The 23,185-nt window shown below is 44.0% G+C and overlaps 1 protein-coding gene across 1 annotated transcript in view; it reads right to left on the reverse strand.

Moving 5' to 3' along the window:
* The window catches only part of LOC109678771 (uncharacterized), a 116,622-nt gene that overhangs the window by 26,021 nt on the left and 67,416 nt on the right, over positions 1 to 23,185 (reverse strand). Inside the window, 1 exon segment of the mRNA XM_074053471.1 lies at positions 16,839 to 16,986. Coding sequence (XP_073909572.1) covers positions 16,839 to 16,986 — 148 coding nt within the window.

The following is a 23,185-nucleotide window of genomic DNA, read 5'->3' on the forward strand; positions in this document are numbered from 1 at the left end:
CAGGACAAGACCTAAATATGTAACCCTAGACTGACACAATTGGGATTTTTCTTTAGAGATTTTATGTCCTCTGTCTGCTAAGAAGTTTAGTAAGGACTCAGTGGCTCGTGACATGACAGGCTCATTTGGTGCACAGAGCAGGAGGTCATCTACATATTGTAGCAGAGTAGCTTGTGGGTATTGCCATTCTGCCAGGTCTTGGGTTAGAGCCAACCCAAAGAGGTGGGGGCTGTCTCTGAATCCCTGGAGGGGGACAGTCCACGTGACCTGTCCACACTTTCTTGTGGGTGTTAGGAAAAACGCCGCTCTCAAAGCAAGCTCAGGAGGAAACTCACGTCCATAGAGCAAGGTTTAATGGCAGCCCCACACTGCCAGGCTGGCTGGGAAAAAGATGGCGCAGCCCCGAGCCTGGGCGAGCAGTGGCTTTTATAGAAGGGGGAGGGTAAGGAAATTAGCGCATGCGCAGTAGTCTCTGGTAGGGGAGGGGCTGTCTTAGAGCGTGGGAATTTGTTTAAGGGCGGGGCTGCCATTTTGGCTGATTCACAAAATGGCGACATTATTGTTCTATCATTCCCCCATTTTTTCTTTAATAACGGTGAGGAGAGGGGCTGAGGATCAGGAATTGGGGTGAAGCATTGGTCTCTTTAGCTGCTTCCTGCTGGCAGGGGGCGTTGTATGGACAGGATCCTCAGGCTCCTGTGGCGTCCTGGATGGGGCCTTCACAGTAGTTTTCAGGGCGGTTTTGGAGAGGTTGGTGTCCCTGGAGGTACAGCTGGTTACATTTTTGATTAGCAGTAGAGACATGCAGTATGATACAAGGCAGGAAGCTTAAGAATAGGAGAGCAAGAACATAGGCGTTAGGACGGGCATTGGCCAGGAGAACCACTGTGAAATGTTGTTCCCTGGACAATTTCAAGAGTCCTCCAACTACAGAGAGAAATGGGTGGCCATACGTTATCTAAGACCCAAATAGGAATATTAGGAGGAACATAAAAAGGCGTCTGTTCAGGGACTACATACCTAGGGATCTAAAATCTGCAAAATCCTATAACTGCCAGGAAAGCTGTAAGCTGTTTTATGGTATGGGGGTTGGGAAACGGAAGATTGGGTTGGAGCATTTGTGACTCAGAGAGTGAGTCTGTCCCTTTAAGGCCACACCTAGGTAGGTGGCCTGTGGGAGGCAGGGGCTGTCAGGATTTAAATGTAACACTCTTAGATAAAAGAGAGCTTTAGCTCATTATTTTATATAAATTGACACTTAACTTTTTAAATGTTTGTACCATATTTAGATACAGTATAATATAACACTGTTACAAGTTGGTCATTTAAGACACATAGCAAATATATAAATGAACTCTGATTTAGTAGTACTTAAAAGCTTGACAAGATCAGCAGAAAACCCAAATAATTTCTTTGATAAAAGCTTTCTCTGTAATGGTTTTTTGTAGATGTTACTCAGAGCAGAACAATATTAAGATAACCTTTTTATTTTATAGACATAGGGGATTTGATTTTAGTTTGACAGGACCCTAAAAATCTTAGGCAACTCTTAGATTATATTCAACTTTAACTTTATCACACACCAAAGTTTCTTATTATGCACTTTTAAAACTTACTTAGACCTTTATATAGCATACTAAACCCTTTGATGGCTTGTTTTTATCCCTCCTATTTGAAACAATCTTTAGGATTAACCCTTTCTTGAAAAATCCCTTCTCATCCAAAAAAAACATTCCTCTTTCCTTTAACGCCTCAAAAAATACATTTATTACCTATCTATATCCTTTCCAGTTGTTTACTTTGTACCTTGTATTTTAAAATTAACCTTTATAAGAATTTTAAATTTATTATATGGGCTGGAGCAACTAATTAGTAGCCCTTGTTGTTTTAAGGAATTTATGATAGGCATAAGGCCTCATGTCCCTCAGGCTTGAGGGGATATTGTTTTAGGTGTGGAAACGGTGAGGGATTTTTGAGTTTTATTTGAATAGGGAGGGCCATCCTGGCTCACCCTACACTCATCTCATCAGTCCACACTGTGGAATCTTCTTTGTTCCTGAAGGAGAGGGCAGCAGAGATAGCTGCCTAGGGGGAGGAGAATTTGAGCTCTTAATTGAGAAAGTAAATCCTGTCCCAGCAGGGACACTGGAGTTTTAGGTACTATGAGGAAAGAGTGACAGAAGAGGAGGTCTCCCCAAGAGCAGGCCAGAGGCCGGGTAAACTAGCGCTCTAGGGCCTGGCCAGATTTTCCCCGAACAATAACTTTTGTCATTGGACCGGGGACCAGGAGAAAAAGGTAAAACAGAGAAATGGGCTCCACTGTCTAGGAGGAAAATGGCCTTTTGTTTTTCTGCCATTATGGCTCCTCAACACTGATGCCAAGAAGTGGAGTGTGGCCAGGAGGCTGGGACCCATCAATCCATAGGAGGAGGCACCTTGTCTTCCATCTGGTGATGGGGGCACTTAGACCTCCAGTGGTTACCCTTGCAGAGGGCAGGGTCCTGGTTGGGTGTGGGGCTGTCTCCCGGGCTGTCCCCCCTTAGGCATTCTCTGCAGAAGTGCCCCTCCTGTCCACCATGGTAGCAAGTTCAGGATACAGGCCCCAGTTGGTTGGGGCCCTCTCTGAGAGCAGCAATGAGGCCATGGTGTCTTTTATCTTTTTCTCTCCTGTTAGTAAGGTCCTGGACATACAGACATAGCCGTAAATACAGACATGGCTAGCTGTATTACTTGCTTCAGTGACTTTTCCCTTCAGCCACAGTCTGAGTTTTTTACGAATATCTGGGGCTGACTGTTAGAAATTTATCTTTGAGGAGAACCTCTCTCACCTGTGACTCTGAGTCCATCGTGGTATGCTTTCTGATAGGTCGTTGCTGTAAAGTAAAGTTGTTATTTTTCATTGACACCTGACACTCTGGAGAGCAAATCTCTGAACTGTTCTGGGCCTCAGTTTCCTCACTTGAAGAATGAGGGATCTGGTTTAGGTTAAACTACGTTTTTCTTCTATGAGATGGCTAAAGTGACATTAATGCCACTTATCTTCTTAACATTTTTTAATTTTTTTAATAATGCTTGGGAATTGAACCCAGAGCTTTGCACATGCTGGGCAGACATTCTCCCATTGAGCTACTTCCACAGCCCCAAATATTTTTTTTTTTACTTTGGCTGTACTGGGCTTGAACTCAGGACTTTATGCTTGTAAAGCGGCACTCTACTGCTTGAGCTATATAATCATTTCCAACCTGTGTGGCCTGGGCCAGAACCCATTGCTTTTTTAATGAGATAAGAATCTGATCTAGAAGCATAGTATCCTTTCATGTCAATTGAAAGGTTTGGATCACAGAGATAAAGGCTTGAATGTATTTGTCTGGGCATCAGTACAGCTGTTTAGATGTTTTTAAATTTCCCTTAGATTTGATAACTGGAAGGGGACATACGATTTGTCCTCTTCCTACCATTGCCTGTTGAAGAAGGAAGCACTCGTTAAGAGGTTCTGAGTATTGGAGTGACTTAGAAGGTAGAAATTCGTATAGGGGACCTCAGTTTATTTTTTTAGTTTTAGAGAAAAGGTCTAATTGGAGTATGGTATTGTAATTTAAGGAACCCTGTGAAGGCCACTTCTCTTGGTCACCCAAGGCATACTGAGGCCAGGCCTCAGTACAGAGCTTCCAACATCTACCAGCCAGAAGACTGGAAGATGCAGGTCCCATCTAGAAAGAACAAAACGCTAGGATCCTGTCTTTTAGCTAACAGCAGGCAGCCTCTTTAATAAAGGCTGACTTTTTAACAAAGAAATCATTTGTAAAGTTAGAGGAGGGCATTCAGAGGGCATTTCAGGCCAATAACAGGGCCATACGGGACAACTAGTGTTAATATTTGGAGGGAAAATTTTATGTTGAGGCCAAAGGTATAGAAAATTCTAAATGAGAAGTTTAGAGACCACAGTAATGTCTATTTAGTTATTTCTGGAACTATAACCTTGAGCTAACAATTGGCTTACAAGGGCTGGGTCTGATGCCCTGAGGTGTGAGGTGGGGCTAGGAGCAGGACTTGTGCAAGGCCACTCCCTCCACACACACCTGGGACAAATGACCGTGACTGCCTAGACCTGATCCTGTGGCCTGTTGCCCCTCCCCCCTTCCTTTGTACTCTGCGACGTTTATTCTAGGGGAAGTGGTGGCGGGCCACAGCCATCACCACGTGTGGCTGGCGGTCCAGGATTTGCTGGATCCTCTCTATGGATTTTCTTAGCTATGGCAGGAGTTTTTGCTGTGTCCAGAAGCTGGCATCCTGTGCACAGGTGCGCCTGTTTGCTTTCCCTCCTCCCCTTGTGGGGAGCGGAGTTAGAGCATAAGTGTGGCAACTGCAGGTTTTTGCAAGCGCTTTTGTAAAGCAGCTGATTTAAAGTTACGTTAGAGTGAGAGGCCTGGCAAACTAGTTGGAATAACTTAAGTCATAAGGTACCATGCTACAGGTTTTTCATGGGGGGCAGGGTTCCAGTAAGCCCAGGGAGGGGAAGGCAGACAGAGACAAAGGACATGTGGTGAGACCATGGAGGAAGCAGAAAGGTGTGGTGACATCTTAGGTAGGGAGGGGAAGGTGAGCCTGGAGGATGACACACGCTTACGGGATTAGCCATCACCTGTGTCTCTAGGTTGCTCCCATTGATTGGTACTGGCAGGCTTTCAGCAAAACAAAACCTCCACTGTCTGGTGGCCGAATAAATCCACAAGAAGGGAGCATGAGCTCTCCCAGAGCTGGACCCGCTTGATATCAGAGTTGGCAAGGAGTGGCTTGCTTAGCTCTGTGACAGGGAAAGTTTTTCAGGAAATAGGAGGAGATAGGTATGGTAAGCAGTGCAAGAAGTCTGCTTACATGGGGAACGAGGAGGTTTGGGAGAGCAATTGGCTGATTTAGAAACTGGTTTACAGGCTAATAGAATCTGTGCAGGGGATCAGAAAGTACAGAGGGAGGGTTTGATGCAGAGATAGGGAAAGGATTGGATGTAGGAAACTTCCTTGCATTTACCAGCACACTCACAGAGATTGTATAAATCCCTTAAAGTACTGGGATTGAAAGTGCCATTAAGAGGCCATTTGGAGGCATTGTCCAATGGATATTGGGGCCAGGCCTGATTACAGAGAAAAATGAGCTGTAGTAGTTTAAGATCAGGCATTAGGCAGAGGGGCCCAAGGTTGGCCAGGAGACATCCCACTGGGGAGTCTAAAGGAATTTGGGATGGTCCAACTCCCATGGCGAAGGCCTGACCTGAGGAGAGATATGGCGGGCATCCCCAAAATATCAGGTCCTCAGGAGAGAGAGAGAGAAATGTGGAAAACAACCCACAGAAGGAACTTCTTGACCACAGGGATGTCCACAGTCCCGAGTGGGGAACCCGGTTGCTGGGACGAGAGCGAGCTGCGACCTAGCACTAGGGTTTTTGAGGAAATGAGAGAGAGACCACAGCTCTGCGTGTAAGGAGGACTCACCGAGGGAGAGAGGACCTTAAGGGAAGATTGGCCGGTGGTGGATGGCAGTTGGAGGTGCACTGGGGCGGAGGAACCTCCCTGTGAGCTAGTGAGAGAGTGGCGCTTTCTAGGATCGGGGGTCCTGGTAAAGCAGCTCAGATCCCGGAGGAAAGCCGGGAGAGCAAGGTCAGTGCAGGGAACTCAATCCAATCCCAGTCTCGGCACCAAACGTTAGGAAAAACGCCGCTCTCAAAGAAAGCTCACGAGAAAACTCACGTTCATAGAGCAAGGTTTAATGGCAGCCCCACACTGCCAGGCTGGCTGGGAAAAAGATGGCGCAGCAGTGAGTCTGGGCGAGCAGTGGCTTTTACAGAAGGGGGAGGGGAAGGAAGTTAGCACAGGTGCTGTAGTCTCTGGGAGGGGTGGGGCCGTCTTAGAGCACGGGAATTTGTTTAAGGGCAGGGCTGCCATTTTGGCTGATTCACAAAATGGCGACATTATTGTTCTATCAGTGGGGTCCTCAAAGGCAAAGACAGGTTGACTTTTAGGGTGTAAGGGAATGCAAAAGAAGGCATCTTTTAAATCCAGGACAGAGTAGTAAGTGGTACCTGGAGGTATTGGGCTAAAAGCATATAGGGATTTGGAACTACAGGGTGGAGAGGCACCACTGCTTCATTGATCAGGCGGAGATCCTGGACTAGCCTCCATTTGTAGGTCCCTTCCTGACACTGAGAATAGGAGTATTATATGGGCTGGAGCATTCTATTAGCAGTCCCTGTCTCTTTAAGTCTTTGATTATGGGAATTAGCCCCGCCTTAACTTCTGGCTTTAAGGATATTGTTTTTGATGGGGAATCCAGGAGGGGTCCTTGAGATGAATTAGGACTGGGGAGTTGTTCGTGCCTGTCCCACAGTGTGTCCATCCATCCACACCGTGGGGTCTACTTGTTCCTCTATTAGGGGCAACCAAAAGTACTCTTCTGGGGGTAAAAGTAGCTGTACCCCCAATTTAGATAAAAGTTCTCACCCTAGCAAAGGAGGAGTTTCTGGGACAATTAAAAAGGAGTGGCAGAAATGGAAATCTCCCCAGGAGCAGGCTAAAGGCTGAGTGAAATAACACTCTAGAGGCTGGCCTGATATTCCTCAAGCAGTAATTTTCTTGGAGGACCTGGGTCCGGAAGAGAAAGGAATAGCTGAGATGCTGGCTCCAGTATTGATAAGGAGGCTGACCCTGTGCTTAACCTGGGGCTCCTCTGCTTTTATGGTGGTCACAGAAGACTGTATGGGAGGCCCCAGTACCCGTCATTGGGTGGGAGGCTCTGACCTCATTTCCCCTGAGAACCAGGGACAGTAAGCCTTCCAATGTTTTCCCCAATAAATGGGGCAGGGTCCCAGAGGTAGCTTTCTCTGGGGGCACTCCCTCCTAAAATGGCTACCTTGTCCACATTGAAAGCATGTCCTTGGGTTTGGATTTTGCCCAGGGGGAGCCTCTCTGAGCGCTGTGATCAGAGCCTCCTGCCGCTTATCCTTTCTCTTTCCCTTTTCCAGGTCCTTCCTTTCTTTTTCTAAGTCCCTGTTATAATATACAGATGTGGCTACACGGACCAATTGGTCCAGATCTCTGCTCCCTTCAGCCACCAGTTTCTGAAGCTTTTTACAGATATCTGGTGCTGTGTTAGAAATTTATATTTTAGGACAACTTCCTCTGCCTGTGACTCTGGTATAATGTTGGTATGCTTTTGTAAAGCATCCTTTTGTCTCTGTAGGAAAGCTACTGGAGTTTCTAAGGGTCCTTGCTGTACAGCCATGACTTGGGAGTAATTAAGAGGTTTTATCTTGGCTCTCCTTAGACCCTCAAGAATGTAGTGGATGAAATGGTTATGGCTCCATTCATCCTTGTCATTTTCAGGGTCCCACTTAGGGTCATATCTAGATACTGCCTGATCTCCTGTTGGAATTGGGAATCAAGGTTCCCTTTTAGGTATCCAATGCTTTTGTCTTTCTTCTCCCTCCCCCTCCTCCTCCAGTGAAGGTCCAGTCTGAGACAGGCCTGCAGGGCAGCTTTTATCTAAGTGCTAATTGTCTCCAGCTGTGACTGCCTGCTCTAGAACCCACTGTTTCTCCAGAGAAGCGAGGGTCTGAGATAGCAATAGCAGTACATCTTTCCAGCTCAGTTCAAAGTTTTGGCTGACTTCTCTAAATGCTTGGATGTACTGATCTGGGTTTTCTGTGTAATTTCCTAAATCTTTTTTTATTTCTTTAAGTTCACTGACTCTAAAAGGAACATGAGCTTTGTCCCCTCCAGGAATTAACTGGAGGTGTTAGAGTCCTGTGGGATGATGTCAGGTGTGTGAGGTAGCTGGGTAAGGGGGAAGGGGGGAGCTGATGGAGCATTAGATGGTTGTTTTTTTTTTTGCTCAAGGGAGTTTGGGGGCTTTTTGCAAAGAGTTACCATGGTCTGGGTATCTATCCTGCATTTCTTTAGCCATCCTGGGTGGTCTCTTAGGAAAAAGAACAGTTGAACATATGGAACTTCAGTCGACTTTCCTTCCTTTTTACAAAACATATCTAATTGAAGAATGGTATTATAATTAATGCTCCCTCCTTCTGGCCATCTTTCCTCATCTCCTAGAGGATACTGTGGCCAAGCCCTGGGTGCAGTAAAACTTGAGTTGCTTTTGCTGAAGACTTTCTGGATCAAGATCTTTCCAATGTTTTTAAAAAAAGCAGGCAAGGGGGGATCCTTCCTGGATCCTTGAGGCTTGATTTCTAAAAAGGGAAACAAGGGAAAACTGGTCACTTTAACAGATGTTTCTCCTTTTATCTAGGTGTCCCCAGATGAGGAGAAACTCTAGTGGGAGAGGGCGTCCTGCTCTCCCTTACTCCTTCCACTGCCACTTGTGGGTAAAGCTGTGGAGCATTTACAGATATCTCAGTTGCACCCACCCCCGAGATGATCTTTGACCAATCTCTCATCTATTTTGACTTGCCTGTTTGCCCTGCTACCCAAGTAGGCCTAGTTCTCCTCTACCAGCTGAATGCTTGTAATTAAAAAAATAACTCTTATCAAAGTAGCCAAGAGGGCTTGCATGGCCAGAAGGAGGACCCCTTTAGAGGCATGGATGGGAACTCTTGATGAAGTAGACTTTTGTTCCCCTATATATCCTGTGAGGCACATATGCTTTCTATGAAAGGAGAGAGCATCTGGAGGCTTTTGCTCTCATAAGGGGCAAAAACGGAGATCTGAGGTTTTTGCCTTCTAACTGTTTTTTTTCCTTTCCCTGAGTGCAGGTTGTGGAACCTGTTTAACCAGTTAATCTGATGTTTGACAAACACAGTTAAGCCTAAATTGGAGACTATGACTTTCTGATGCCTGTAGGGATTTTTCCCAAACTCCCTGAAGAAAGAAGCTCACTGCTATTTACAGCAAAGGCTGGGAGGGGGCACTCATCCTGAACTGCTTGGGAAACTGGAAGGAGAGGCTGAGGGTTGGGGAAAAAGAGAATTTCCAGGCTCAACGCATGAGAGATTATTGGTTACCACTGCTGTCCAGGTCGATCCCGCACAAGGGCAGTACTGGAGCACTGGAAGCAAGAGGTGACCTCCACTCTCAGGCCAGGGAAACCATGAAGAAAGCATGAGAGATCTGATTGTCTGTTTGCCACGGACCTGGCTGGAGGAATGCAAGACTTAGCTGTCTCAGGGCAGGTCAGGAAGTTGCATCTCCAGCCTTTGGATGATACCGGGGAGTACATGGGCCAGAACACCTTTTGTGGCTTGAAGACAAACTTTCCTTTCCACCGGCTGTTCTCGGACCTCCCCTTAAGCTGGTCAGATCTTGAAAGAGAGAGTTACCATTTAAGGAGAGGAAAAAAAAAAGCCTCGGTGCACTGAAGTCGAGTTCCGCCCACATAGCATTGGCAGTGCAGTACAAACCCCTGCCTGGCCTCTGAGTTTCCTCAGATTGCCTGCCATACAGCTGTAGTGGGCTCGGACCTTTTCCTCAGTTTCCCAGGGAAGAAAGCCTCCTTAACAAGACAGAGAGAGAGAGGGAGAAAAGGTTGACCTGAGAGTTCCACCATAGCTAGGCTGTGGTGGGGGGTCTCTCCTGGAAAACAGACTCTACAGGAGTGCCGGACGCTCACAGTCACATTCCTAGGCAGTCTTTCCCAGTTTGACACAACCTATACCGACTTCAGGTGATGACTGGTCCCTTCGTGCATCGCCAAATATGATGCACGGATGACACGCGCAGGAATTTCAGGTGCTCAGGGTTCTTGAGCCCGCTCTGAGAATGAAAGCACAGACTCTAACAGCAGAGGTTGGAAAGATTTTATTTGTAGAGAATTTAGTTGGATAAAAGAGAAGAGAAAGACTGCATGTTGGAGAATGAAGGGGGACCCGGAAACCGGTGATCCCATGGGCCAGGGTAGGGAGTGGGGTTTTATAGCCTATTTTTTTGCATTGCCTGATGGCGGGTGATGCCTTTCAGATGCAAACAGGAGTTTCCTAGGGAGGAGAAGTGTCTCCTTGACCTCTGGCAGTCTGTCCTTCAAGTCCTTCAGACAAATGTGTTTCACGCACCACACCAGGTGGAATTTGATTCAGTCTATTCTACCTCCTATTATTATTTCCCATATTTCATTATTTCAAAACATTTTTAGAAGGCTGAAGGACTGGTTCAAGCATTAACAGCACCTGCCTAGCAAGCATAAGGCCCTGAGCTCAAACCCCAGTGCTGCCAAAAAAGAAAACAAAAAAAACCTGCCTACTGAAAACATTTAGAGCCAGGGGCCAGTGGCTTGTGCCTGTAATCCTAGCTACTCAGGAGGCAGAGGTCAGGAGGATCAAGGTTTGAAGCCAACCTGGGCAAATAGTTTGGACCAACGTAGCTTGAAAAAAGTCATCATAAAAATGGCACATGCCTACCAAGCCTTATACCCTAAGTACTGAAAAAAATGCAAGGCAGCACTGGAAAGGATGAGACAAGAAGATTACAAGTTCGGGGCTGGAGGAGTGGCTCCACGGTACAGCTCTGGTCACAATCCAGTACCTCTAGCATGCTGGCAGACACATCTACTTAAGGGGACATATAAGCCCCAGCTATTTCTGGCCATTCACCTTGAAAGGAATGGCCAATATCAGAGTTGCTGTCAAGTCACAGAGCCATCTTCAAAGTACCCATGAAAACTCCATCACCTAATAGGGGCTTCTACTACTACCACTGAGAGTAACCACAGAGGATAGACTCTAGTCTGAATTTCCACAGGGATCACCACTCTTTACAGGTCTACACAGAAAGCAGAACCCTCAGGCTCTGAAACAGTATGCTTGTATCAAAAGTGTGTAATAGAAGCAAATAGAGACACAGGGACATTACACTAAAAATCCAAACTGTAATGAAACTCGGGACTATTCAAAAAACTGACATAGGAGAGAAAGGCCCTTGCAGTGTCTCACCCCTATAATCCTAGCTACTTGGGAGACTGAGATCCAGAGGTTCACAGTTCAAGTCCAGTCCCCAGGAAATAGCCTGGGAGATCCTATCTCGAAAAAATCCAACACAAAAGGTGTTGGTGGAGTGGGTACAAAGCATGAAGTCTGAGTTCAAACCCCAGTACCAGGAAAGAAAAGAACAAGAGCAATTGTGTATGGGATGAAAGAGGAGCTGGTAACACTGTAAGGCACCTGTGCTGCCCAAGAAGGTCATTATCAACAGACGGGAATCCCGATCACTTGTACATGGATTTTGGTCTGTTTTCTTTCCCACAGTACTGGAGTTTGACTCAGACTTTGGGCTTGCTAAGCAGGCACTGTACTGCTTGATCCACCTCACTCTGTTCCTTTTGGAGATGGGGTCTCCAGAACTATTTGCCAAGGGTGGCATCCAACCACCATCACCCGGACCTCAAATTCACAAGTAGCTATAATTACAGGCAGGAGCCGATGTCTGGTTTTTGATAACTGCAATTACTTTAAAAAAGTTAGTAAACAAGTATACCCCATCTCCTAATGGAGGGAAGACAGCAAAAGCTCATAAAAAACCAAATAATGGGAATTGAGAAAAAGATGGAATCCAAACCAAAAACCCCAATGAAAACAAGTATGAAACAGCTACAAATCTGGCACTAAACAGCCCCAATACAGCAGCAGTCACTCGATAGGTAAATGGTCAGTGGGTCCACACCAGTACGGAGATGACGAGAAGGCTGGGCATGTGGGTCAGTAGTGAGAGCTGGCCTAACACGTGCGAAGTCCCAGGTTCGATCCCAGCACCAGGACTAAAAAAAAAAAAGACAGGCAGTGCCAGATCCAAGGGACAGAAGAACAGAACTTCCCAAAATTGTTCGAGAGTTATATGCTCAGCTAGCCACTGGTGTCTCTCTCACCTATACTCCTAGCTAAGCAGGAGGTACAGCTCAGGAGGATTGTGATTCAAGACCAGTCTTGGCAAACAGTTCATGCTACTTGTTTTACAACAAGCGATGCCATAGGACAGGATCATATCTTGGGCTTCAACCCCAACCTAATAAATGGACACAGGCAGGGCTGAGGGCTTTTGGGTCTTGTCACAGAAGATCTTTGAGTAGGTGGCAATTTCCATCTGCTCTGGTTGTTCTGGCTTAGATGATAAGTTCAAATCAGTAACCAACACTGAGTTTGAATGCATCCCAAAGGTTCTATGTTGAGAACTGCATCTTTAATGTCACTCACTGAGAATTGGGACCTTTAAAATGTCATGAGGTCAGGAAGGTTTTGTGCTAATCAAGGGAATAAAGGCACTAATGTGATTGGGTGCACTATCACTTCAGCATTTCATATTCAAGCAAGTATATGAGATAGTCAGTACTTTATCATACATTACTTTGTGCTTTAGATGATTTTGCCCACTATAGGCTCATGAGAGTGATCTGAACATATGGAGGGTAAGCTGAGCTCAGCTTTAACATTTAGTGCTTAGGTGTGTTGTGTGCATTATCCGCTAACGGTATCCTCATCTAACCATGGGTTGACATAAGATGACATCACCAAAGTTGAAAAGCATGTGTACTTATGGGGCAACAATCTTCACTGCACTGTAGAAAATACTTGATTGTGTAATAATTAGTCATAAGTGGAAAACCAGAAAAAGAGGACTGGAATTGGCTTCAGAGGGTCAACACTTATGATGAGACTCATCACACACCTCCAGAAGTAGAAAATTCTCAGTAAAGATGAACAAAAACATCCTGTACCTGTGTCTGTAAAAACACAGAACAATACGTTCCTCTTTTTTTTTTTTGTAGTACTGGGGTTTGAACTCAGGGCCTACACCTTGAGCCACTCTACAGCCCTTTTCTGGAATGGTTTTTTCAAGATAGGGTCTTGTGAACTATTTTCCTGGGCTGGCTTTAAACCTCAATCCTCCTGATCTCTGCCTCCTGAGTAAGATTACAAGTGTGAGCCACCAGCACCCAGCAAACACAACACATTCTGAAAGAGAAATAAAGAGAATTGCCTTCTTCTCAGTAATGTGATTGTCTGGGACTCCTCATGAATTAGGTTTCCCTTCACTGCACTATTACAGCCTTCTAGGTAAGAATGATTATGATTACCAAACATAGAATTGCATTCCTGTCCTCAGTGCATCCAGGAGAGGGGGACAACACACTACACTTAATAGCAATTGATTCCCCTAAAACAAATCCTAATCTAATCAGACCCTCAATGAACACTGCACTTAATGAGGAACCACAAGGTCAGTTCAGGTATGTAGATATATTTATGAGGACATTTTATATTACATCTTGTTTAACAGAAGGTATGGTCTTTGCAGTATGCCAAGAGGGCACTCACATCACCATGATATCATTTTTCTATGCTGACTAAAGGACAAATGATGATCAAAATAAATGTTATTACAAAGAAGCAGCAAAATTTACATGAGGAGAAAACTACTAGTTGTAGCACACAATGACTCAATGTGAATGGTAAAATTTGGAAACAATTACACTGATTATGATGGGATATATGCAAATATTTTTATTTATTCATTTTGGTGGTATTAATGTTTGGACTTGGATCATTCTTGCTAGTCAGGTGCCCTACCACTTGATCCACTCTGCCAGCCCAACATTTCTTAATATGTGTGAGTTGGGTAAAACAGCTAAGGAACCATACCTCAAATATATACAAAATGATGTCTCAGGAAAACGTACATAAAAATTAATAAAATCCAAATTTTAAAAATGTCATTTGATTCAGAAAACAGTAAAACCCCAAAAGGCAAAGAACCTGCCACATGCCACCAGAACACAAATCTGAACAATAAAAATTCATGCAGTGCACCAGAGGCTCCCACCTGTAATCCTTGATACTTGAGAAGCTGAAAACAGGAGGATTGCAGTTTGAGTCCACCCCAGCAAATTCTTTGTCCTTTTTTTTTTGTTTCCTGGCTACTTAGGAGGCAGGTATCAGGAGGATCATGGTTCAAAGTCAGCCCAGGCAAATAGTTCATGAGAACCTATCTCGAAAATACCCATCACAAAAACGGGCTGGTGGAGTGGCTCAAGGTGTAGGCCCTGAGTTCAAACCCCAGTACTGCTTAAAAAAAGAAAACTGTCCAGATGCCAATGGCTTCTGGCAATTATTCTATCTACTTGGGAGACCGAGATTAGTAGGAAAGAGGTTCCAGGCCAGCCCAGTTGAAAAGGAAGAAGTCATCTAAAGTATACCCACCACACATACACACAAATGGGCAGGGCACCAGTGGCACATGCCTATAATCCTCAGGAGGCAGAGATAAGGAGGATCATGGTTCAAAGCCAGCCTGGGCAAATAGTTCTGGGAGACCCTATCTTGAAAAAACCCTTCACAAAAAAGGGTTGGTAGAGTGGCTCAAGGTGTAGGCCCTGAGTTCAAGTCCCAGTATGGCAAAAAAAAAAAAAAGATGGAAGAGTTTTTCAATTGGTAGAGCATCTGTTTTGCATCCCCAATCCAAAGTTCAAACCACATTACACCAAAAGAAAACACTAACACACACGGTATAGACTTCTGTGTATCGCTTCTATTTAAGATTTCCCACCACAGCAGCTCTTTTATGTTTGTTAGGTCAACAGAGAAGACTGTGGGAGATGCCACAAATTTTATATTGATACTGCTCCCCTCACTTTACATTGTCGTATTCCCTTGAGAGGTCCTGTGCTAATTAGGCTTTCCCACAGTACATATTAAGGAATTCTTAGATAAGTTCTTTCATGTTTTTGAAGATAAGCAGAATGAAGGCTTTCTCACATTGCTTACAAGCACAGGGTTTTTCACCACTTTTAGTTTATTCGTGACTGTGAACCCTACTCACAGAAGAAAAGTCTTTTCGTATTTCTCATGTCTGCCTGTTTTCTCTCCAGTGTGCTTGCTCCATGTCTTTGAAGTTGACAGAAATGAGTGAAGCCTTCCTGCCTTGCTTACCTGCAGATTCATTCTGTCCACTGTGAATGTTTTCAAGATATCAAAGGCACCTGTGATCACTGAAGGTTTTATCACATAGCTTTATACACAGTTTCTCCCCACGGGGAAGGACGTCATGTTGCTGTATGTGACTGGAAGTAATGCAGGCTTTCCCCATTGCTTGTAAGCATAGGCTTTCTTTCCACTGTAAATTCATTCATGATTTTAAAGGTGTCTAGAAAGAGTGAATCCTTTCCTACATCGCTCACATACATAGGGGTTCTCTATAGAGTGTTTTTCAGGATTTCCAAAGGTTTGCAAACAGTAAACGGCCTTCCCACATATTTTACATGCACAGCATTTCTCCAAAGTGCGGAGCACTTCATGATGACAAAGGGAGCTTTTGTTAGGGAAGGTCTTAACCCGTAGCTTCTATACGTAGTGAATAGAAGTGTGAATTCTTTGATGTTCATGAAGTTTACTGGGTTGAACAAAAGCTTTCCCACAGTGCTTAACCTAGGGTTTCTCTCCACTGTGAATCCTTTCATGATATTGAAGGCAAGCATGACAGGGAAAGGTTTCCCACATTTATGACATAGATAGGGTCTCTCCACATTGTGACCTCTTTCATGTTGGTAAAGTTGACTGGGTTGAATGCAAGGTTTACCAGAGTGCTTGCATACACAGATTTCTCTCCACTGTGAGTCCTTTTATGATATCTAAGTGAAGTATGAGAGGAAAATGGAGGCTTTCCCACACTGCCTACATTTACACAGCTTATCTCTATATTCTAGATAAGGTTTGTGTCCAGTCTGAACACTGATGGGCACACTGAGAGACACATGACCCACGAGGACTTACACATACACACGACTGTCCCTGTCTTACCTCAGGAGTTTTCTTGCTCACAGTAGTGTTTGGAACCCACTTGATTTCTCCACACTGACTACCGTCTTATTCAGAGTCTCTCAATGACTTCACATCTGAAAAAACTAGGAAGCGCATGACTAAGATTTTATTAATTATTCACCTGGAGAACCGCTGGTTTTGTGCACTGTAAGCAGGTTTGAACAGGACTGGACTGATTGAATGCAGGATTTTGGGAGGACATCAAGACAGTGGTATTCATACAAGGTTTTTAAATACTTTCCCAAGTTAATTATTTGGGGAACACAGAATTTCTATCTCATTTATTGATTTGTTATTTCATTTATTAGCATTTGAAATGATCTTGCTGTGCTGCTAAGACTGCCCTGGAAATTCTGCTGTGCCTCTGTGAGCTTTGTGACTAGCTGGGATCCCAGGCACACCATCATGGCTGCCTCCTTATCTCACCCTAGAATGTACTTGAGTATGCATGTGGAAAATGTTCGGACCAAACTGTTGAAGATTTTGAAGTATCTGCAAATACATAAGCAGATATCCTGAAGATGGGCCCGAGTCTAAACATCAAATGTCTTTGTTTTATTTATACCTTATACCCAAAACCTGAGAGTAATTTCATACAATTTCAGTAATTTACTGTGTGGAACAGTTTGTGCATTACTGAACTATCAGAAAGCCTCACTTGGGGGAACATGACGGAGCTCCAGCTATTTTCATACCAGAATGTTTGCCATTGTGGATTTCCCAATGACAGAAACTTAAACTATGTGCGTTTTTGGAGACAGCTGCCTGAGATTGAGTTCATTTGAAACAGAGCTCTAATGTAGAGTTTTCCAACCTCCCCTGGTTTGGGGGGGTCATTGTTTTTATATGTGAGGGAAAATTCCCTTAGGTTTCTCCTGGAGCTTTTGTAGTACCCTTCAATGTTAGGATCTTCTGGCTTTTTTCCTACAATGTAGACTCAGAAAATCACTATGAACCTTGTCTGGTAAGGTCATCCTATTTGTCCTTCCATATTCTAAATAACTAATCAAAACTCATGAGCCTGAAAGCCTAGTTCAGGGAATGATGTCACCCTTACCTACAGCAGCCAGGTTCCTGAAGGTTTCCTGCATCACATCTTTGTAGAGCTTCTTTTGGGACGCATCCAGCAGAGCCCACTCCTCCAGGGTGAATTTCATAGTCACATCCTCAAAGGTCACTGACTCCTAAAACATTTCACACAAATTTCTAGGAGGAAAGGTGAGACTTACAGTATTGAAGAAAGATCTAAACTTAATTCAGAAGACTTTTAAATGATGCTGTTTTCCACTTTCATTCCATTAAGGGGGAAAATGGACCTAGACATTTGGATATTACAAGTAGAGCTTCAGGATGTCAAAACGGAAAAGGTCTGCTTTAGTTTTTCCACTTCAGGATGGAAACAATGCAACAGGTATGTAACTGCTCATGGAGTGAGTGGCTGTGGGTGGCCACTGTTACTATAGAGCAACCTGGCACCTGAAACCACGGCGGGTGAAGGGGATTCTACCCTGAGAGAATAAATGTGACTAAGAGTCAGGATGGTATACAAGCTGCACCTTGCAGACAAACAGCTGAAGTTAACAGGTGATCTCGAATCTGTACAACAAAGGAATTTGGAGACCAAATTTACTCAGTGTCTCAGCAAACCCACAGGGTGTGGTAGCTCGGAGCCATGTTTAAGATGGGTCCAATTGTTAGAGAATAAACTGCTGTGAGCATCAGCAAACTCAGAACAATCACACCTCAGGGTTCCTATGGACACCCTTCTGCACTGACTGGACAGGTGGTTGCTATATGACACAGTTGTGACTTTGGGAAGTGTCTCTGACACAAGCATACTTAAGAGTCTCATGTTGTATGGAGCATGGGCTGTGACAAGGACAGAGGAGAGTACAGAAATTCAGTCATCCTGGCATCTGAGCTATGAAGAGACATCAGTGGATTTTTTCTCAAGAGGGCAAGGCCTGGAAAATGCTTGAATCAGGGCCAGCAAATCATTTGGTCCAATACACAGAAGTAGGTGGTGCAGTTGCTCTCCCCACCCTCACAGTGTTCCAGAGATACCCTGGGTGTCTGGACATTGCCACATCCCTAGGTACACAGGAATGTCACAGAAAATATACTTAGCATGCTAAGTCATATATACATATATATATATATATATATATACATATACATATACATATGTGTATATATATATTTATATGTGTCTAGTTTGTGAAAACATGGTCAGGGGAAGCACTTGATGTGGCATGGCATATGCCAGTTGGGCATGAAGTCTAAAGGCCTCCCGAGAGAAAAATACCCTGGTGCAGTCAATATCCTTTATTATGTTCACTGAGAAGGTGGGTTGCAGCCTGCAGTCTGTGATAGCGCCTCCAGTGGAAGCTATGGGGAATTACAAGCTGGAGCTGTGAATGAAGACAATTCACCACAACTGGAAAATTCCCAGCTTAGAAGACCAGCAAGGTGTCATCCTGCGCACTTCTGCTTGGAAGAATTTTGACTCAGGTTGTTTTGTTTTTTGGTGGCACTGCGGTTTGAACTCAGGGCCTCACCTTGAGCAACTTCACCAGCCCTTTTTTGTGAAGGGTCTTTTCAAGATAGGGTCTCAAGAACTATTTACCCAGGCTGGCTTTGAAGATCCTCCTGGTCCTCTGCTAGGATTACTGGCATAAGCCACCAGCGCTCAGCTGATTCAGTTTTCTAACCCCCTCTTTATTCTTTTTTATCACTATTTTTTCTTTCTCATAGTTTTTTCTTTTACCTTATTTCATAATTTTATATATTTTAGGTATAGATTATGTATAATGCATTATGTTATAATATATTATAGACTTATATCTTTAGACTGTTCACCTTTCATCACTTGTCATTTTAGCTCTTTATTATTTGTATTTATGTTATTTTTCCCTATTTATTCTGTATTTTACCTTTTGATTCATCATTTTTTGTGTGTGTGGTATGGGATATGAACTCAAGGCCTACACCTTGAGCCATTCCACCAGTCCTTTTTTGTGAGGGCTTTTTCAAGGGAGGGTCTCAGGAACTATTATGCCTGGGCTGGCTTCAAGCCAAGATCCTCCTGATCTCTGCCTCCTAAGTAACTAGGATTACAGGTTGAGACACCAGTGCCCAGCTGCTTCAATATTCCTGTTGGATAGGAGAAATGAGCTCACTAGTTCTTTTACACAAAACGGTGATTATAGTTTACAATATTTTATTGTGTTCTGGAAAATTGTGATAGGATAGGAATTTATGTGATTTCACAAGAAAAAATAGGTATGTTAAGCATGTGCTAATTACCTCAATTCACACATTTAACAAGCATAAAGTCCGGCACAGGTGGCTCACTCCTGTAATCCTAGCTACTCAGGAGGCAGAGATCAGGAAGATAGTGGTTTGAAGGTAGCCTGGGCAAATAGTTTTAGAGATCCTATCTCAAAAAACCCTTCACAAAAATAGGACTGGTGGAGTGGCTCAAGGTGAAGGCCCTGAGTTCAAGCCCAAGTACCACAAAAAAGGAGAAAAAACCAAGTATATATACTTCAAATCATCATGTTTAAATTACACATGTATTCTACTTTCATGTATAAACTTTATCTAATAAAACTCTATGAATAAGTATTTTATGCAGAAATAGGAAACAAGATCCATGGCCTTGGATGAGGAGTCAATTAAATAAAAAGTGATGACCATAGCAAACAAGCAAAAACTAATGCATGAGTGATGCACTGAAACCCTCCACTGCCATTTCCTCTAATTTGAATTTTACCACAGTCTACAGTCCATTTAGTTTTCCCTAATATCCAGAGAATGTACACTGCATTTTTCCTCAGAGACTGATGTGTTGTTTTCCACAGCAATGGAAAGAAACCCTGAAAAATCCTGACCACCATGAGCACTGCCACCCATGCATAAGGTGCTTGGTATCCTGGAGGAAAGACAGACCCATAATGCTTTTCTTCGTAATTCCTTCACTATTCACTTATTGGAAAGTTCAAAGGCAGCAAAATGAAATGAAGAGTGTCTATTGAAAAGTCACAAAAGAATCTAATGACTGCCCAAGACTGAGTTTTGAATCTTCAAGAGGACTAATAGGAATTTTATACTGTTATTATTGCTTAATCTCACCACAAACATTTCATTTATTCTTTTGTGAGCATACTTTATCATGGGTAATTTAAACAGATGGTTAAATTTGATAAAGAATATACTCATTTTGATGTTTGTCTTCTGCCCCAACCTGTGTGGGTGAGCTGCTGAACTTGACTAAGAGCAACGGGGAATGAGGAATAAAAAAACACACAGACATACAGACATAATACAGAAATCTGGGGCTGGGAGGGAGGCACGTTCTTGGTGGGAAATGTGAGCGCCTACCTGAGCCAGAGTATTTATTTTATAGGTCAGTACAAGGAAGTGAATCTGGTAAAAATCAAGCTTCAACAATTCTTAGATCTAAGGTAAAAGGAATGAGGTTTGGTGGGCTAATTTTCCTAAGGCTATAGAAGCTTAATTACAACACATCTGTTCTGGAACTATCAAGGCAGCAGGACACCTTATCTAAGGTATTGATTAATCTAGCATTCAATAGTTCTGGTACTTTATCTAGTTTTGCTTCGGGGGCTGGTATGCAGACACAGCAGGTTGTATTCTTCAAGGAGATGCGGGAACAAAGGTCAAGACACCAGGAGCTGGGAAAAATATGGTAGGAGAGGCTTTGCAAGCTCCTACTATGGGGAGACTTTGCAAACTCCGTTATTTCCCAGTCCAGGGTTCATGCCTGGTCTCCAATATCTCCCCTTACTCTGTTTCTTAAAGGCTCCCAATGCATTTCTATGTCTAATCCGAGGAGTTGCCTTTTGATCTTTCAAGCTCTGACTGAAAGTAAACAAAAACCACAAATCATTAATAATACAATGCCAATGAAATACCAGAAGAAATGTTTTAGAGAATTAAAAGGGTTACATAGTTGTAACTCATCTAAGATAGTCTTTGTGATATCTGCAGGAGCAGCACCTGATCGTGTGCTCACTGCATGGCTAAAATTTGCTGTCTTAAGGCTTGTAGGTTAAGGGAATCATTGTTATTTTCCCAGGCTCCCATTACCTGTGCTTTAACGAGTTTGCATGGGAAGTCTGTGGCATTGTAGGTGCTGCAGTAACACAAATGTGTTGGAAGCCTGCATGACACAGTAAATCTTGACGGAACTTTAGTGTTTGAACTTCATCTCCCATAGCCACCAAAGCAGCTTCTAGAGAATTTAAGTGGATATCGATTTTTTCATCTATACCAACTTGTTGAAAGGCATAACTGACATTTTGTGTTAAGGTATTAACATAATGAGTGTTTTGAATGTTTGGGAGAGGGCTACTGCAACAGTAGTCATGGTGGCAATAGCAGTGATGGCTGCCACAATGCCTGCTATCAAGAGCCTTACAGATCTTTTTTCTCTTACTAATAATGATTTCATTTCTTTGACAACCTGTAGTCCTCTATTATGATATCATGGTCCCACTGTGAGAAAAATGCTCTTTTCTATCAAAGTATTTGTTACCCTCTTAGATTACTTAAAACTTCCTCAGGTCACCGTCTTAGGTGACTTGCATGTTTAAAGGGTCCTTCCTTCTTCTGGATTCCTGTACAACTCCATTGCCCACCAACTGTATACCCTAACCAATCCCCTAAGCCTTTTAACCAATCGGGAAAGACTGTGAACCTTTCACCTGGACAAATCCCAGGTGTGGGGCAGGTACAACTGTGTCAGGGATATAAGGAGGAGCCACTGTCAGCCATTTTGTGCTTGTGTGTTTGCTTAGCTGGAGTGAGCACATGCGTGCACCCTCTTGATCAAGAGAAAATTGCCTTGTTGAGATTTTCTGTCTCTTGTGTGTCTGTTTTTGGCACTGGAGGGTTATTAATTCCAACAATTTGGGGTTTCATCTGGGATTTTACATTCTGTCCAGGAAGGGGGGCCCTGGCCCCTCCCCAGGGAGCCGTGTCCTGCTGCCTGATTGCAGCATCCTGGAGGTTTGGCTGAGGGCGATGACTTTCCGGATCTGCAAATGAACTTGGACTGTAGAATTTCTTGACAACATGGGTAAAAGAGCTCTGAAGACAGGAACCTTGGAGACCACGTGAGTTTTGTGCACAAACCAAGACAAGAAACATCATGGGGTGACCAAGTAATGTCTTGGTGGTCAGGATATTGGGGCTGTGTGATGTGTGAATAACACCTTGGGTGACATGCAAGAGACATGACACACAGGAGACGTATCAGGTAACATGCAGGGAAAGTGAAGTCCTGATCCATAGTTCTGAGGTGACCTCATACTATTTAAAGTGGATTACATTTTTAAATCTAAACCAGGTCAGGAGTTTATACTGACCTGCAGGCTACTGAAAGATGCCTCAATCTCCCACAAAAGAAATGGGTGGAGACAGACAAAGCAAAAAAGAATAAGAGTGCGAGAAACCTCCAAGGCAAAATGGGTGTTGAGCTTCTGAAAGACAAAGCACAGTTGACCAGAAGGGAGAAAAATGGGAAATAAAGTCAGCAAAGAGGGGGGCCAGAAAACAAAGGCCCAGGATAAGATACCCTCTGGTTGCTCCCTAGGAAAGATGTTAAACTATTGGGATGATAGACCCCATACTATAGGGAAAAATTAAGAATGGTTAAATACTATTGTTTTATCTGGACCCAAGAACTGATCTTAAAGCCTTTGGTTTTTTGGCCAAAATTTGGGTCTGATGAGGACTGGTCTGTCAACTATTAACTGAGCATGTTAACGACCTGAGCTCAGTCACTCAAGAGGGAGGGAATATGCCCTCTGTTGGAGACAGAGACCTGTAGTCCTGTTTCCACTTAACAAAAGAAAAAAAAGACAAAGAGAAAAAACCCAGAACCCCTTCTAACTGGGACTTACTCTCCTCCCTTTCCCCCCCAATAACCCTCCTGTTCCTCCAGTTCAGGCACCAGAGCCATCCCCCATGCCAGGCTTCTGCCTCTCCACCTCCCCCCTCAGCCCTTCCACCTCCACCCCCTTCCAACTCCCTGCTCTCCCCACTCCTGACCTGAAACCTGTCCCTACCACGACTCCTTTTACTGTTTACACTCCCATGATCTGGGAGGCATTTTAATCTCTAAGGGAGGATTATGGCTGTCTGATAACCAACTACTCAGGTACCAGGCCCAGCACCAAGACTGTCTGGAGGTGACCCTCAAAACCTGCCCTAATCTCAACCCCGCTTCCCTCTTCCCCACAGAGGCAGATGTCCTCAGTCACTCCTATGAGGAGGTCTTGGCTGAAAATTACACCCCAAGCTCCTTGACAAGGCTGTACCAGATCCAGATCTTACCCTTTTTACTGATGGGGGCTC

This window comes from Castor canadensis, chromosome 14 (assembly GCF_047511655.1).
Source record: "Castor canadensis chromosome 14, mCasCan1.hap1v2, whole genome shotgun sequence".
Taxonomy (NCBI): domain Eukaryota; kingdom Metazoa; phylum Chordata; class Mammalia; order Rodentia; family Castoridae; genus Castor; species Castor canadensis.